General features: G+C 42.4%; 2 protein-coding genes and 1 long non-coding RNA gene across 3 annotated transcripts; 1 reads left to right on the forward strand and 2 right to left on the reverse strand.

Annotated features, from left to right (window-relative positions):
- Positions 1-118: 118 nt before the first annotated feature.
- On the reverse strand, positions 119-11,130 carry LOC128887607 (T-box transcription factor TBX10). Its single transcript, XM_054143687.1, has 4 exons — positions 8,250-11,130; positions 7,790-8,127; positions 7,315-7,566; positions 119-4,142 (listed from the first exon to the last, which is right to left on the reverse strand). Exons 1-4 carry the CDS (start codon positions 8,380-8,382, stop codon positions 3,633-3,635), a joined length of 1,233 nt encoding a protein of 410 aa, XP_053999662.1. The 5' UTR covers positions 8,383-11,130; the 3' UTR covers positions 119-3,632.
- Positions 7,390-8,392, forward strand: LOC128887629 (uncharacterized). Its single transcript, XR_008460076.1, has 4 exons — positions 7,390-7,530; positions 7,598-7,796; positions 7,868-8,076; positions 8,227-8,392. It is a non-coding gene; the product is annotated as an uncharacterized LOC128887629 (long non-coding RNA).
- Positions 11,131-11,936: 806 nt separating the features above from the next.
- LOC128887611 (serine/threonine-protein phosphatase alpha-2 isoform) lies at positions 11,937-14,378 on the reverse strand. Its single transcript, XM_054143698.1, has 5 exons — positions 14,143-14,378; positions 13,230-13,361; positions 12,917-13,147; positions 12,499-12,827; positions 11,937-12,382 (listed from the first exon to the last, which is right to left on the reverse strand). Exons 1-5 carry the CDS (start codon positions 14,195-14,197, stop codon positions 12,143-12,145), a joined length of 987 nt encoding a protein of 328 aa, XP_053999673.1. The 5' UTR covers positions 14,198-14,378; the 3' UTR covers positions 11,937-12,142.
- Positions 14,379-17,565: the final 3,187 nt, after the last annotated feature.

Raw genomic sequence — 17,565 nt, forward strand, 5'->3', positions numbered from 1 at the left:
CTTCTGCTCGTCGTATGCGCCACCGACGTACGAGACCCTCTAGATCTGCCCGCTCGTCTTCTTTCGAGAACTTTGCACCAAAACGGAAGCCTCTCCCCGTCTCTCGAAATAACAAATGTTTTCTTTTTTTTTTTTTACAAAAACGTTACCGATTCTGGAAAGCTGTTCGTTTCTCCTACCGGGTCAGGAAATTGACAATTCTTTTAACGACGCTGCGAAATGGCGGTTGCTTCGTTTCTTTATAACTCATACTTCGTATCTACGTACCCGATTCTCTCGTTCTTTAAACCGTTGCGTTTAAACCGTTCCGTTCATCTCATTTGTTCGCCATTTGAAAAGTTGAAATCCGTGGTGTACAGTAATTCTTTTCAAGTTTTCAAGAGATATCGATGTTTAACTCGGACGAGAAACATTTATGACACATTTATCGGAACGTTTCGTGGAGAAAAACGAATGACAACTCGAGAAACATTGCTGTACGCCGTTTCGATCGGTGAGAAGAAGGTGTTCTGGTCGAAGGTTCAAAAACCGTTTGGTTGTATCAAACAGCGTGAAAACTATAAAAGCTCCAGCAGTCGTCGCACCGTATACCCAGCGGTATTTCCTCTGGTAGCTAGCGATGACGGATTCATGGTCCGTGGGATAACGCAACACTTTACCCTCCACATCCCCCGAAATGTTTCGGTTTACGGATGCACGCACGGTCGCTTGCACTTTCCTTCTTTTTCCTCCATTTCTCTTCACGGTTTTTTTCCTTTCATCTACCGAGCGATTCATTTGTCGGTCTTTGATCCGCGACCAACGAGCCACTACCGGAAAATTAGAGAGATTTATCGAGCGCTTGTCTTTCTTGGAACGCCATCTATCATTTTATTTCTCCTCGCTTCCGATTTCACTGGCCGTTTAATGCGACCTACGTTGTACTTATCGTTGTTAGATTATTCGAACTCGATAATAAAACCGGCACGTTTGTCTTCGTGGAACTTTTTCCGAGAGACATCGAATTTTTAATGGCCAAAAGAATGCGTGGAACGACGAAAAAGTGACCGAAATTTGTCACTTCTTTGGAGGTCCTCGGACCCCCCAAAGATTTCACAGCGAATGCAAGGTCGAAACGTATGGTTATTTAGTGAGACCCCACTGTCTTCTCGCGCCGAATGAGACCACTTGAAAAGGTTTTCCCAGGCACGTTTCAGGCCCTCGATCTCTCAATAAACACAGTTTATTCTCGACCAGTATCTGGATCTTTGGAAGGGAGCGATCGAGCAATCGAACGTTCCGTCAGTTGGCTTGTACGCGATATACATACATCGTAACGCCGTCGGTGTTCCATTTATCGAGAAAATGGGTCTTCGGAGGTTTTAAAGAGTTGGCTTTGAGGGCAGCTGGTTCTCGCGAACAGAATTGCCACCAGCAGCGCGGGGTCACCTAACCCTGTCGAGGGTTGACTTCTACAGGGCTGAGCCTGCCTGGCACCTACGAGGAAGATGAAAGAATGAGCGAAGATAGGCCGACGGTCGCTTTTTATTGCCGGCGCCGTCACGCGTCACCGATAAGCGCGGTCTCTCTGTAGACGAAAAGTCTGCACTCGCACCGGTTCTCTCGAAACACGAGATTTCTTATTCTTTCTCTTTTTCCTCTTCGCTTCTTCTATCCCTGGCATTTCTTTGTATCTTTTCACGAACCCCCTTAATAGAAAGAATTTTTAAAGGGTCCCTATTGATTTCTATCAAGCCTTGTATAAAATCAGGAGGTATCGAGGAGACGGAAGCTAGGACAATGTACTCCGTACAGAAACAGAGCCTTTAACTGATAAGTATCGAATAGATTAGGCATTGCATTCGCCCGCATTTTAAACATCAATTATTCGTCCACGATTCGCTTTGTTTAAACTCGTGTTGGGAGTCGCGAGACCGTACCGAAATAAGCGCAAATCTAATTTAAACGTGTACGGTCATTTTAATCGCTTTGATCCAAGCGTTTCCTTTTTTGTTATTTCCGTTGTTTGCGACATCGGGCGTAGCTCACTCACTCGCGACTACAAAACGTTTCGGTGGATGCAAGTGGGAGATATTCACCGAGAGTCATTAAGGATACGTTTGTAATATGTTTACACAACGGGTTGCTTCGCATGGCCATCAATCACGGGCCACGTCGGTCCATCCGTTTTTCTATGCGTGGAAACCGACAGCGTCGTGTCGCCTTGCGTCGCGTCAGACGCTCGCGTTCCGTGTCGCTTCGTTGGCATTAGCGTGTCGTTTTTAACAGTATCGGTGTTAAACCACCGCGCGCGCCGTGCTCGTCTACCAAAATGTTGTTCGACGATTTGGCGTATGCACTCCGTGACGTTTTCTGCCAACGACTTCGCCGACTTAGAGTATACGTAGAAGTTAAACGGAAAAGCTTTTGGATTTTTGTATGAAATATGACTAAATGTAGGGGTAGAATTGAAGATAAAGGAAAGAGGAGGTCGCGAGAAGCGGTAAAAGAAATGGTCTTGAACTCGAGTGCTCGATGTCACGTTGACATTTATTTCATACACTTCTCTTTTTTTTTTCGAATACGTACAGGACCGTTGCGCACGCAGAGCGCTCTTGAGTTTCTTAATATTAGCGGATTCTCGAGGAAAGAGAACATTCGAGGGGGAAAAAAATTTCGAGATACAATGGCACACGATACTTGGAGAATAATTTATTAAGGCACTTAGCGACCAAGCTCTCTCATGGGTTGTCACGGTGCGTTTACTTTCCCGACTTGGCTCGAGAGCGTTTTAGGCCCGTTTGGCATTTCAGACACCCTGTATAAATAGATGCACTTTGCTCCTACAAAAGGCACTTTCTTTTTCGACCGTCGAGCTACGGACCTACGACACCAACAACCGATTTGTATCGCGTGGTTCGATCGTCGCGAACAGCGACGGTACTAATCACGCCAGGAATCGGCGGAATTTTTATCTAGGCCGACGCTCGAGATATCGAAATTATATCGAATCGAATTACATATTTTATTCTCTTTCACCTTTTCAAGATCCTTCGGTAAATTATCATTTAATAAATATGTTTTCGATGAACGTCACCGGTACCTTGTTTACGAGTACGATGATTTATTAAGAATAAATGATTTTTGAATAAATACTACACGCTACGAAGGCAGAGTAACAGTTCACCGAAAGATCTTAGGAAAAATTGATCAAAGTAGATCATCGATTGCGTTATCGTTACATTTGGCTCGCTGCTTCTTTTTATCTTACGTATGTATAAAGACACTGGATACGAATATAATTCAAGTTACTGTATATTACATACTTAAAGCTAGTACTATCTTTGGTATAGTTTTCACAAACTTTCTCTGCAATTACTCTCTCGATAAGGCACGATTCGCGACACTCGTTCATCGCACGTTCTACGATATGCTGCTGGAAAGAACGTTTGCTTAGTCCACCGTACAACTTCCATTCTTTCCAAACAATCAACAATGAGTTTTCCAATTCCTACACCTGTTGATGTACTCAAGGGTAGTCTTCTCTAATACGCATATCAAAATATGTTTAATATTTTTCAGTGCTCTACAATCTGCAGAATATAAAAAAGATCGCTGTGTTCATTTCGAATGACGTTCCTCGCAACTCCGAATTATCGTGGCCCGTACAACGACGCTCCCGAGGGATGCGCATGATGAGGATGCGTTGGATAATGAACAGAATTCATATGCGCCGCAGGTTGACCATGGTGCGCGGGATAAGCCCAAGGTCCAGCAGCGGCAGCTCCGTAAAATTGATGATGATCCTGACTAGATATACCAGGGATCTGGACCGTTGGTATCGCGTTCACGTAACTACTCGACGAGAGTACGCCGGTGCTTCCGGTCGCGGGCCTCTTCGCAGGATTCTGCATACTGGAAACTGTAACGGAGTCGCACTCGTCCGATTCGCAGTCTCTGAACCCTTTGGCGAACGGATTGCTGGCGATCTTCAGTTGCGTGATGCGATGATTCTGGTAGGCGGTTACAGCGGTGAATCTCGTCTCGGGGAAGGTGAAGGTTTTGAAGTTCTCCGTGCGAGGATCGGGGCCAGAACCTGGCGGCGAGGGCGCGACCACCACGTGGCACCTTGGTTGGTACCGATGCATAGAGTTTAAGATTATCTGAAACGCGAAGAAGGTACTAAAGAATCGTCTACTGTAGTCGATACAGAGCTAGGAGTCTGAGAGGGGCTATGAATGTCTAGTTTCATAAAAATCGTGTTTTCTTCTTGCTTTGTGGAAGACTGAGCATTCCAATGTTTCAGGATCATCTGTTGGAATCGTTATCGGAAGACGACGGTGATCCGAAGGAGTAAGAGAAGTCCCGAGGAAGGGAAATGCAAGAGGAAAAAAACACACGTGAGGACCTTTCTATGTTTCGAAGGAAGAGCCACCGCAGGGGGGCGGTCACAATGTTTGACAGCCACGAGAGACTCGGTGACTAATTAGTGTAAAAACTAACCCCCGACCCACTCCGGCAACACGACACCCTCGTCCTTCCTCTTGCGCACACTTTTCTACGAGCATATGCCGGGGCATGTGTCTCTTTGAATACACGAAAAGAACAGAACCACAGGGCCGGTGGGGAGGAAGAAGAGAAGAAGAAAAGTCATCCTCGCGAAGAGCCAAGTGTGTGTGTGTGTGGCCTTCCGACACGGTCTACCAGAATCTTTGAATACGCGATTTTCTTCCTCTCATCTCCTTCTCACCCCCGCCAATTGCTATATTCTATTTTTTTTATCGTTTCCATGCCAGAGATAGACAAAATATTAATCAAGATTCATTACAATAAATTACATTCCAAAGCTAGACTACTTAATGTTTACACATTTTGCAACAAGAAGGCTCCGAGTACAAAGGGTTAATATTAATATTCTCAAGGATCATACGCGTAAAACAAGCATCATAATGTATCGAATTTCGTCGCGTTTCTCAACCGTGAACGCTCCACGACGCAAAGCCCCAATTAAGAAACCGGAATCGTTGAGCGTTTTAGCGCCGAATTCTGACCCGACTGATTTTTTACAAAGCCCGGTGGCGTGCCTCTCTAAGCGCAATTAAAGGAACAAACTGCTCGATGGCACGTGAAAGAAGGGCCCGACAACCACGAGTCAAAATTCTTTCCACGCGTTAAGTAATAAATCCTCGAATGGAACGCGAGCCAACGCCACGAGTCGTTCGGCTTCGAAGCGCGCGCGTCCAGAAAATTCGTTTGAACAAAACAGTCGAACCGATATGGTTTGCTTCCGTGCTTGTTCATACATTCTTATATTCCTCTGAATAAACTTCACCCGATAGTCATTCCAAAACTCAAAGTCTTAGTTTTCGGACAACGAAATAAAAACGATTAAACTCGTACCAGTAATTTGCCTCGCTTTCACAGTCCTGTATCGAAATTGGACGAGTCATCGAGCGAGTTTGTCGGCAAAAGTGGCTGTCTCGCGTTTATAATAATCGACGACACGTCGAACGAGAACGTAGTTGTTCAGATTTTGGAAAAGATAGATCAGGACCAGGACGAGCCAGATGAAAAGCAACCCCAAGAAAAGGAATTGTGACATTGTCCTAGAACAGTTTTCGAGCGATTAAAGAGCAATGGTAAAGGATAATAAATAATGAATGTAGGATTAGGAATCAGACTGAATAATGAAACAGTCCTGTCCTGAAACAGGTCTGGTGTCGGAGGGTCGCGCTCTGTCCTCTCTTTGACTCACGACTGACCAATGCAACCGACGTCTGAATCGAAGCAAATTCGAAACATTAATCGGTATGCCAATACGTCTCGGTGCCGAACCGCTTGATTTGCAATGGTGCCTGACACGCTGAATTTGGCACGGATACGTAGGGACGATTATTTTTGGCGCAACCGCAGGTGCATTAGGACACAATGAAGAGTAACGGAATCGAGAGGTTCTCGAAGTTCGACGCGCGAAGTAGAGCGTAACAAACATTGTTTATTAAAACAAACTACTCGATTCTATCATAGTTATTTGTAATCTTCTAAAAACTCGTAGGATGAAATTTTTAAGCGGACGATCATCTCGAATAATGTATCAGAAATAAATACCGCGGTTTTAGACTATTCGATACTCTTTCCGTTTGTAATTTCCAGCCACTACCAAAGGAATTCTTTTGAAAACCGTAAACACGTCCTCCAAGGCTTCGCTGTCTTTCCCAGGCTTCCAGAGCTTCGTTTACACTACACATGTTTACGCTACTTGCGTTAGGCTCGCGGTTGAGTTTCTATCGCCGTTCCATCCTGGTGACAGGACTGTGGGATTAATAAGGCGCGGACAACGGAAGATTCAAAAAATTTACAAACTGTGAGTAGGCTCGCTTTACGATATACTCAGTCGAACCATTCCAAGTGGAATCAGATACTTTTTGGAGTGACTTGACTTTGTACAGAGTATAATTAGGTTTGTACTCTCACTTTTCAAATGTTGCATCGAATTAATCAATCCATGAATTATGTTTCAGATAAAACAAGAACAAAGGTGCACAGGAAAATACGGTGCAAACTTTACCCTGTAATGTAGTCATTGACTCATTCAGTAGGCGATTAAATTTCTACGATCAGCAGGGCATAAATCTGAAGATCGTAACGTGTTAAAACAATTATTGCTACTAATTACTCGTAAGACGATAATAGCTTCTAATAGAACCATGCCTCATTGTCGTATTTTGTCGTAGACTGCAGTCTATGCACAGCTGAACGGCCAAGTAAATCGTTTCGTGGAGAAGAAAGAAAAAATGAAAAAATTGACGGGACGTCCTGGGGGACAAGGGAATCGTCCCGTAAAAATGTTACCGCGCGTCTCTCGCGGTCTTATAATTTCTCGCGAAGGATAGGCTCGTATCTCAGGTCAATTAAGGGGAACTCGTTCGTAAACGACAAACACGTGGAACGCGACACCGACGCGGCGCGTCCCGATGCGAAGCTTTACTTCCCTGCATCCCCTCGTTCTACTTTATTGCGTAGGTGTTTCTCTTTTGCGTCGCATTCGGAATGAATTACGCTACGCAACGTCGTTCGCACGACTAAATTTCTTTTACGTGGAAGACAAAGCCTCGAGAATGATCGTTAATCGTTTAACCCCGCTGTCATCGCTACGGCGACGTTAATTCTACTAGCTTGGTGCATAAATAATCTCGTCCTTCAGTTGTTGACTTGAAGAATACAAGAATTACTTTTGCACCAACCTAACATCAGAGATGGTCAAAGTTTTATTCGAATAGTGCCATCAGAAATTAGAGTAACTCAAAGGGAAACATGTTCGATGTTATCGCTTACGTGTCCGTTGTCGTCGAGTTGATTGTTCGTGAGCTTCAGTTTGTCGAACGAAACGGGTTGCTTCATCCAATGAGCGCCACTCGCAGGACTGTCAGGATGCACGTGAATCCTCGGAGGCGAGATTGGATCCGCGCGACCAGCCACTACCCAGGCGCTGCTGTGAAAAGCGTATCGATACCTCTTGTCGTCGCAGGGTACGAAGTCCATCACCAGCAGGTAATCCGTGTTGGGGTCTAACCCAAAAAAACGACACTGCAAATTGATCAGAATTCCGTTCTTTCAGATTCGACGATGGGAAAATGCATAAGTGACACGAGAACATTTCCTGCCACTCCAAATCGCTCGTAAACAAGGGGTTGTAAACGGCTTCCACATGGAGAGTCAAGAAATGCTTGTAACGTTCGAAACAACGAATTACTTTGTTTTCCACGAAATTTTGAAAATTAAGAATGAGTCATTAAGACATAGCAATGACCTGGAAGGTAGGGAACATTCTTCTTCCAGCTTTTGTGACGATCATTTCTGTTCCTAATTGATGGAATTCTTCCCATAGTGGTTTCGCTTCGAGAGCAGCGCCGGCACCAACCAGAGCGGAATGTAGAGGCCTCTTGGAGCCAGATTCTTCCGTCAAACTCGCGCCATTCTCTCTGGGATGGTGGTCACCGTAATGACGATTGTTGTTGTTGCTATCGTTGCGAGATTCTGTGGGAGTTGTCGTGGAAATCGACGAATTAGCGACGCGCTGTGTTAGCGAGGTTTTCGGTAAGTTGGGGCTACGGGATCGTTTCACCCTTCCCGCGGTCTGCAAACACGCTGAAATGATAATTATACGGCTTTTACGGTTTCTTAGTTTACTAAACCTTTTTTTTTGTAATAAACATCACGAAAACATGTTTATATAAAATTTTCTAGCGGTGAAATGTAGTGGTACCTACCTTCCATCTGTTGCATTGGGGATGGAACGCTCGTCATGGGCTGAGCAGAATGGTGAGTCTGATGATGGGGAGCCCATTGCTGATAGCAGCAATCAGCGGTGATATCGTGCCGTGGCTCGTGTTGCTGTTGCATCCTTACTGGTCCTCTGGCAACATCGACAACCGAATCACTTTCTTTTTTCTCACAAATTCACCATATACCTTTGAACTTGAACACTCTTTATCATTCACTCCAAAGCACAACTTGAACCGAAACTGAAGGGTAAATTTAATACGATCCTTCGTAAAAATTCGACTCGATTCTCTGCAGTCTTCAGAACCAAATCGCAATCACCACTGTTTCGTGCATAATGCAACCGTATTGTACAATGTAAGGCTTCCTTTGAAAATTTCGATCGATTCCACCCTTCGATCACAGTCACCGTCACGTTTAACAACAAGAAACACACGTTACAGCCTGGCACTTGATTCTCTGCTTTCTGTTTAATCTTTTTTCCGTCTCGTCGAAAATTTGGTCCGCAAAAAACAATCGGTGGATGTCACGCGGAAACTGGGACAAGGTTTGTCGACGTTGAAACAGAAGGAAAAAGAAATTGGCGAGCATGTCCCGAAGGACGGTTATCTTTCGTGGCTGGTCGTTAAGCGGTTCGAGGCAATCAACGAGATTCGAGATCCTGGGGCGACTATCAGAGGATGCTCGACATCGTCGACGGGCTCTCACACCTCTCGTCAACAGGACTTGTCTTCACCTCGAGATCCGGACGCTGACAAGGGCTTAAAGTCGTCGGCGGCGTGAACGCGACATCGGATGAATCAGAAAGAACTCCCCCGAGTCGACTACACCTCGCGGCTTATCATCGAGACATCATTCTCCGATGTATTCCCTCCCTCTCTCTTTTTACGGAAATCTCCTCCTCTTCTTTCCTGAGGTTTCCTCTCCACCGAGGTGACCGATCGAGAAACATTGGAGAGGAGGATCGAGAGGAAGGGAAACCTTTCACGAGGAAGGAGGGGTTTCACGAAGATCCTCCTACGCGGACACCCACGCTCGGCTAACTTGGGTTCACGGGATGCTAACTGCATCCTCTTCCTTTGGGTCCCGTGCCAAAAGGCGGAGTCTTCTCGGACGGGTAACAAACACTTGGGAGTAGCGTGATGCGTTCCTCAGGGACGAGGCTCGTGTCTCGTGTACCTCGTCGCTAGACCGCCGAGCTTAATTGATTAAAAGGAGGTGTTGATTACGCGATAACCCGCGACCATCGTCGGAATTAATTTCCTTCGAGCGTGAAACCAACGTCGTTCCCGAACCACTAAATACCCGTGTCTCTTCCTGGGTCTCCCAGGAATCTTACTGTACTTGTTGCACACCACTTACATTAGCGTCCGTAACGACTTTAAAGTATCGTAACATTTTTTTCATTTCTTTCAAAGGAAGACCTGTATTTTCATTTTAAAATGGTTGAAGAAAATGATATATATATGTATATACATATTTTTATATTTATATAATATATGTTTTCGCTTAATATCACTACCTACCATTAATTAACCATAACTTGAAGAACAACGATTCAGAGGAACGACTTTATTTATTAATAAAAAGTTCTTCACTCCTTCCATACATTTAGCCAAGTCGGTTGGAAGAATGTTACAAGTATAAACATCTATTCCGAAGTCATTACATTCCCAATTCCTTTGTAATTATTTACAATTAGTAATTACGCGAGTCTTACCGTTCGTGTTTAAAAACCTACGTTTCGTTTAAAAATCTACTACGAGTATGAATTACAGGACGTGGAACTCGTACAATATGCAATAGTGCCGGCAATAAATTCAAATTTTCGAAATTTCATCGTTTGTTTCCTCTATCATGACAAAACGAATGCTAAATATTGCGGAACTACGTACTAAATCCGGATCGTCGGATATTTAAATACTTCGTAATGCGTACACGAGTTTCCAGACGTTCGTAACTATCTAACGATTAAATTCTAAACGGAACTATGTCTGTTTCTTCACCGTGGACTTCTGTTTCAACCTAATCCACGCTCGTGTAAGCCGCTAAAATATTTACTCGAAAAATAGTCGAAACGAGCGTTTCGTGAAAAAGTGAACAAATATGTATAATGAAAGATTATGAATTTATTGTTCTATATTATACGCAATAGCATTATCAATAGTACCAGTGATTTTTATATGTACGTACGTATGTGTACATACTAGAGATCGATGAGATCGTTCGACAAGATGATTCGATTAAAAAACCAGTACTAAACGAATATCGTCGTTGCGGAGCGTCGGGGACGTGACGAATACTTATCAAACGTGAATGAAAACAAAAAAAAAGAATGGATGAATGTTTTTCGTGAGTTTTATTTATAAAATAGAAATTAATGTACAAGTACAAGGGAGGCAAACATGAATCGGTGTTTGTTGCGAGTTTGTTGGCGCGTCGATTTTTACTGAACGACGCTTAATGATTTTCTTTTGTATGCGATTATCATCGGAAAATGGATTCTGCGATCTACATGGTGCGCGAAGAAGAGCGTGGTGGAGAAATGAACAAAATTAATAGTAGCGTGTAAATGTTAATGAGACTAAGAAAATTATTTTTCGATCCGTGTGGGATCGTTATCATTCGTACGATGAAATCCTTAGAAATCGGGGTTTCTTTTTATGTTTCTCGCCCGTTCGTGATCGTATGTGTATTGCATATTCGCATAATTTCGCTACTTGCGTTATACACATTTACAGCTTGATTTTTTTTTTGTTATGTTAGATCTATTATTACGATTTCCTTCTGTAAGTTTCGCGATCGTAATAACGTCGAGCAAAATCCAGAGAAGCTTCGCGGATACATAATCGACGTTCTTGATTAGAGATAAACGCGAGATGTACAACACTGTCTTTTTTTTTGTTTCTATCCTTTTCCTCTAAAAGAAAAATATGTCGCTCGAAATTTATTGGCGTTTCACCAAACAGCTCGTACATCGTATCCTTTATGACCTGTATAAATTTAAATATAAAAACGTTGCACACGCTACAAAAAACGTTTTCTTCTAGAAAGTTATATCTGTATGTTTACAAATTTTGTGCATTTACAGAAATATAACGAAGCCAAGATTGCGTACCGCATCTGGGATATCTGTCGTTGAAAATGTCTACATACGGCGACGATATTATGTATCGATAACCTAAATGACAAAGTAATATAGGTATACCAACAGAAGCAACGGTTAGCGTAATAAACTTATCTCTGGCGTTATATCAATAGTATCGTATTATACTAAATATTATAGCTCACTTGTACTTTTGTATCGTATCATGTTTTTTCAATCAGTGTTGCGAATGGTTTTTGAATTATTCGAGTTATGAAAGAACGAAAATAATATTAGCGAAAATTCAAGAATGAATATGATGTTAACCATTCTTGTCGTTTATCGTCTTTTTTAAGAATCTTATAGTAGCCGTCGAGAATTTTTAATCTAATCTTGAGTAATCGAACTTGGCTTTAACTTTCTTTTACGGACACACACATTCGATAACATTTTTCTTTTTTCAATTAACTTTCAACTGTCTTATTAATAAAGAACTTGTCCGGTTTTTGTTTGTTGTTTTTACTTAACGAGCAATGCCCCTCCGGATTTTTCCATTACTTAATGTGTCATTATAAACGGCTTATCGAAATTTACGATAAATTCGTGTATAATATGGGAATAGATGACAATAATAGTAGCGATATTAGGTAAAATAATAACAATAACAATAACATCTTTGCTCTTACAAAAACTTAATGTTTTAAAAGATGATGGGTATTCGAGGAAGTTGTTCCGAAGTTATAAGCTTTGCGTTCAAATAAGGGGGGAAGGGGTGAAAAAACAAATCTAAGGATTTCACTTCTTCTTGCTTTTGTTATTTCCACCTCGCGGGGGCGTCACTGGTCTACCTGCGTTCAGGCCACCGTACGTTAATTTCTTTTTGTCAGCTGGCTTTAGAATTTGGAAACTGCACATGAGAGTATCATCCACGGACATCATGGCTCCAGCATTGTCGAATTCGCCACAGTAATTTGGTGCCGAAAATAGAGTGACTAATTGCCTTTTCGCGAAGAATTCATAGCCATCTTCTACCACCTGAAATTTTCGAGAGAATTACGATTGATTCTATAAAAAGTCACGTACGCAACGCAAAGCATTAAATAGATAATGCGCTAAAATTAACGATAGCGTATGTATCGTGACATACATACCTGATGAGCGCGACATATGAGGTCAAAGTCGTGCTTATGTAAAAATTTGGCAACAACTTCGGCTCCGAATGTAAACGATACACCACGATCATTTTCTCCCCAACCCATCGTGTCTTTGTCTGGATCCGACCACAATAAATCGCATAATAAACCTTGATCAGGTACATCCGTTGGTCGCATAATACGTCTGATTTGTTCCATGCTTTGGAGATCCGGACTGAGACCACCGTGACAACAAAATATTTTTTCGTCAACTATAGCGGCAACGGGTAAACAGTTGAAACAGTCCGTAAATGTTTTCCATAGTTTGATATTGTATCGACGTTTACCTATGCAACGCGAAAGTAATAATTTTAATATTCGATATTTTTAAGATCCAAAAATGAAAGTAAAAACAATTTGCTATAAGATTTCTTACATTCATCATAAAATCCATATATCCTGTTGATGGATGCGCATTCATGATTTCCACGAAGTAGAAAAAAGTTTTCAGGATACTTGATTTTATAGGCAAGCAGAAGACAAATTGTTTCCAAGGACTGTTTCCCTCTATCGACATAGTCTCCTAGAAAAAGATAATTGCTATCCGGTGGAAACCCACCGTATTCGAATAGCCGCAGTAAATCATAGTATTGTCCATGAATATCACCTTAAAAGAAAAAAAATATATCTTGTTTTGCTCTCTGGATAATAAAAAAAGGGTGGTACAAAAATGATTTCCACTAACTTACCACATATTTTAAGCGGTGCCTCAAGCTCTAATAGAATAGGTTGAGATAAAAAAATTTCGCGTGACTTTAGACAGAGCCCTCTTATTTCTCCTTCTGTCAACTGTACATTTTTGCCTGGCCTGGCTCCCCGCACTGGAAGATTAAATTATCTCCATTTATATACAATTAGAACTTTACAAATTTTACAAATTCGATTAGTTACTCATGAATGAATGCTAGAATCAAAGACTAACATAGAAAGTGTTCTACAGAACAATGTACCCTCGAAATATAAATCTACATTGATATTACGACTCTGATTCTAAAATTGAATTTCTCTGTCGTTCCAAAAAAAAAAGTCTAAGCGTTAGACTATGTCTATCCCCCTCCCCCCATTTTTAGCGGGAAACCGTGCTTTTCTCGCATAGTCACCAAACAGTGAATATTCTCCTACGACTCAGTTTCATCTATTAATAAATTTAAATAAATTCAAAGAATAAACGACGCTGGATGTTGAGAGCCGCATTGAAATGACCACGTACGACGCAGTGGCGATCATCGTGTCCACGGACAGAAGCCTCGCCCAAGGGACCAAGATTTCAGTTACGCACTGTCAATCTTGTTTCGCGTAAACAAACGGACATCGACGACTCGTCTATAGCATTTAAGATCGGTTGTATTTAAAGAGAGTTGCGTAATCGATGAAAGAAAACAGAGGCAGGGAAGGAGGAGAAAGAGGAGAAGGAGGAAAAATAAAAGGCAAGGCACGATAAATTTATTGAGAGTTATGGGATCGCTCCGAATTCATCCAGGTTCCAGAAAAACATTAACGTGGAGGAAGTTTAACAAAGGGTGACGCGGCGGCCGACAAGTTCGTCTCACGTACCCCCCCCCCCCCTTTGAAGGAGGGCAAACAGGGCAGAGGCAGCTTTACCTTCCAAGAGCCGAGCTATGATGTTGTCAATATTCAGTTTGTCGGATTCAGCCATCGGGCCGGGGTTTTGTGCGCGTCCCGGGCTTCGCACGTATCACCTTCCTCTCGGGACGATTTTTGATTTTCTTGGATTTCACTCGTCTGACACACAGCACTCAATTGCATTCGCGGTTTCGCACAATGTACCCGCAATGGCCGCCCCGGACAACCGCGCACTCCACTCCCTTTTACCCCCTCCCCGAATACCAGCTCTTCTTGCTCGATAGAGTTCGAGCGATCGATTTATCGAGCATGCTCCGTGTAACGTTTACCCGAGGATCTTGGAAACTTCCACGACTGTAAATCCCCACGACTTCGAGTCACGTACCAGATAATAATTAATAAGAGATTGCATTTATTTTAGAGATAAATTAATTAGTATGTCGACGAATTTTGAAAGTAGATAGGAAGAAGATTGGGAGTATGACGTACTTGCTTTCACAAAATAGGGGAATAAGTTTGTATACAGGAAATAATGTTGGCAATGTTCGTTCAAGAAGAAGATGAACTCTAGTAACAGCATAGTGCTTTGGAAACGAATTTTATTCGTTCGTAGCATTTTTGTCCATGTCGGATTAAGCAAATATGTAAAAATATGATAGAAGGAATCATTCCCATTAGTTATATATATATATCAATTTAGACTACTAGAGATCTATATACAAATTGCCATCCTCCATATCTTAGATACCTTTAATAAGAAGTATAGTTTATAAATTATGTAAGACTAGGACATCCCAGCAGCGCACTGGGCAGACATAGATCCAATAGAAGTTATATAAGTTACTATTTACGTATAATAGTCATAGGTTTTAAGTGAAAATGTATATAAACATATAAAATAAAGTATTGCAACTCAAATTTACGCGCGCTTTTCTTCATCGCCATAGCCATCTAGAGGTGGAAACAACGAACTAATTTTCGTAGTTTGGTCAGCGCCTCTATCGGGAAAACGCTCAAGTTAGTCGCCGAATAGTTCCTATGCGCACTGCTAGATGGCGCCATTTGTTCAATTACCGACATGTCGGTAAATTGATTGGATAAACGGCGCCATCTAGCGTTGCCCGTAGGAACTAGTCGACGACCAGCTTGAGCGTTTTCCCGATAGAGGGCGCCGTTTGTTCCATCAATTTACCGACATGTCGATAATTTGTAGGGATTCTACATAAAAGAATAACGATCACGAACATAAAACCGAACTTTATCAACAAGATGATTTATTTTAACAAAAACAATAAATTAAGATTAACAATTTGAATTCAAGGAGCTGATTGAAAATACGTCTGAACTTAATAGTGGTTATTAAGGCAATGTTAAAAATAATTGCTACTAACTGAAAAATGAACTACGTGATAAAAGAAAACGCACTTAAAATCTGCTATGTTCAAACCCAATTACAAACAATTCAATGTGAATTATAGTACATGTAAAAAATCGATAAATAACTCTACAAATTTGAACAAATGGCCCCATCTAGCAGTGCATATAGGAACTATTCGGCGACAAACTTGAGCGTTTTACCGATAGAGGCGCTGTCCAAACTTCGAATATTAATTCAGCCTGTTCACCGCGAGATGGCGATCCATTTCGCGGTGTCCATGATACGCGGGAATTCAAAATTTACTTGCAACAGAAATTGTTGATTCATTTATTTATTCGTGAAAAGGTATCCGTCTAATAACTCTTTAGTTTCGTCACTGATTGACGCATTTAATTAGGCAATTGTTGCACACCGTACACGGCACCGTTGCTGCCGTTACACCGCATCAGTGGTTGGATGCGTTGCACATGTTTTTTGGAAATTAAGAGTTCAAAGAGAAACGGTCCACCGAGTTGTTGCTCGGCGAAATCACTTTGAACGCTCGTTAACAGGTTTTATCGCCGGTGTGCATGCATGAGAGTACAGGAAAGCACAGGTGAAGCATGTACACGGGGGAGTTGTTCCGCTTTCAGCAATCGTAAAGCGCAGGTGCGCGTCGTTGCACAATGAACAATGCACGAAACGCGTCGCGCGATCGCCGTTCCTGTAACGGTCAAAGACGACAAATTCGATGAAAAAGGAACAAGAGAAAGGAAAAGCAACATCTAGAAACGACGCGATAACGCGTAGTGCGAAGGGATGTCAGACGAACAGGTAGATTTAACGATACGTAACGACAATACGAATTATATTTAAATAAAACGACTAGGGAACTCCACGAATCGGTGAATTACGACGCGTATTAATATTGAACGTCACGAGTCGGCGAATCGAGGGGCTAATTGTAACGCGTTGACGGCTACAACGTTGTATAAAATTAAATTGAGCAAAACAATCGCGCTGGATTTGAATGCGAATCGCGCGGTAGATCGCGATCGGGAATTTAAAATCGCTGTGACCGAAACACTCGACGGGTTTGAAACCTGAATATTATTCGGAGAAGGGTGGCGAGACTGTGAGAGAGAGGGCGAATAAAAAAAAAATTGGTGCCCAGAGACACGACGCCATTTCCCATGAAGCCGGCGAAGCGCGGACGGAGAACCGATCGCGCGTGCAAAGTTTAAATTTCGTGAATTCGATAGCTCGATCAAGCATCGAGAACGCGTGCATCGCCGGCCACGTGGACCATATGCTTCACGTGCCCCCAGCATGGAAGTAATGGGTCACGATTACACAAAGAAGACCCTGTCGAAGGATGGACGCGTCACCGGCCGTGGCCTCAAGTTTTTCGACGATACAGTAGACGAAACCAGACGATTACAACCATTTCCCTTTCTTTCTTTCTTTCACGTTCCTTCTCGACGAATGTTTAAACTAAATCAAAATATTCAAGTTCTATGTTAAAACTGTCATACTTGAATTCGGTAAAAAAAATTACATTTCTCCAATCGCCTGTACGTTGCTGATAAAAAAACCGAGCAGCCGAAACCTTTCCGCTGACAGAAGAGACACGTGTCTATCGATCGTCGCTTAATCCGGAAGCGAACGGCGGGAGGACACGCGTTCAAAGGATTCCCAAGACTGTTTTCCGTTGAACGGCTGAATATTGTTCCTCGACGAAAAGAAGAAAGAAATTATCAATTAAAAACAGACTAGGCGGGGTTCATCGGGGATCCCAGCTCCGTTATTTAGTCAACGGCTCGTGCAATTTTAATCTCTTTAATCGTATGCCGCCGTTACACGATTCTAACTTACCTTGAATTGACCGAAATTAAATAATTTAGGCCCGGAGTCGGTTAAGTCTCCCACGCGGTGCTTCGTGCGGCGAACAGAATGGCGAGTGACATTTTCAGAGAATAAGTTAAACTTGAGAATAAATTTATTCTCGTTTATATAGACCATAAATGTTTCATTCGGTTCGACGGATGCTAAAAACTTCCAAAGGATCGCGTAACGGGGGTTCC

Source organism: Hylaeus anthracinus, unplaced genomic scaffold, assembly GCF_026225885.1.
Source record: "Hylaeus anthracinus isolate JK02 unplaced genomic scaffold, UHH_iyHylAnth1.0_haploid 11989, whole genome shotgun sequence".
Classification (NCBI taxonomy): domain Eukaryota; kingdom Metazoa; phylum Arthropoda; class Insecta; order Hymenoptera; family Colletidae; genus Hylaeus; species Hylaeus anthracinus.

Bases quoted from the DNA above. Each gene is read 5' to 3' on its own strand.
- LOC128887607 (XM_054143687.1), bottom strand. From the start codon at position 8,382: ATGCAACAGCAACACGAGCCACGGCACGATATCACCGCTGATTGCTGC. The intron at 8,128-8,249 runs GTAGGTACCACT...TTATCATTTCAG, and splicing joins CCCAATGCAACAGATGGAAG to CGTGTTTGCAGACCGCGGGA. The intron at 4,143-7,314 runs GTAAGCGATAAC...TTCGCGTTTCAG, and splicing joins AACTCGACGACAACGGACAC to ATAATCTTAAACTCTATGCA.
- LOC128887611 (XM_054143698.1), bottom strand. From the start codon at position 14,197: ATGGCTGAATCCGACAAACTGAATATTGACAACATCATAGCTCGGCTC. The intron at 12,828-12,916 runs GTAAGAAATCTT...CGCGTTGCATAG, and splicing joins ATATGGATTTTATGATGAAT to GTAAACGTCGATACAATATC. The intron at 12,383-12,498 runs GTATGTATGTCA...CGAAAATTTCAG, and splicing joins TCATATGTCGCGCTCATCAG to GTGGTAGAAGATGGCTATGA.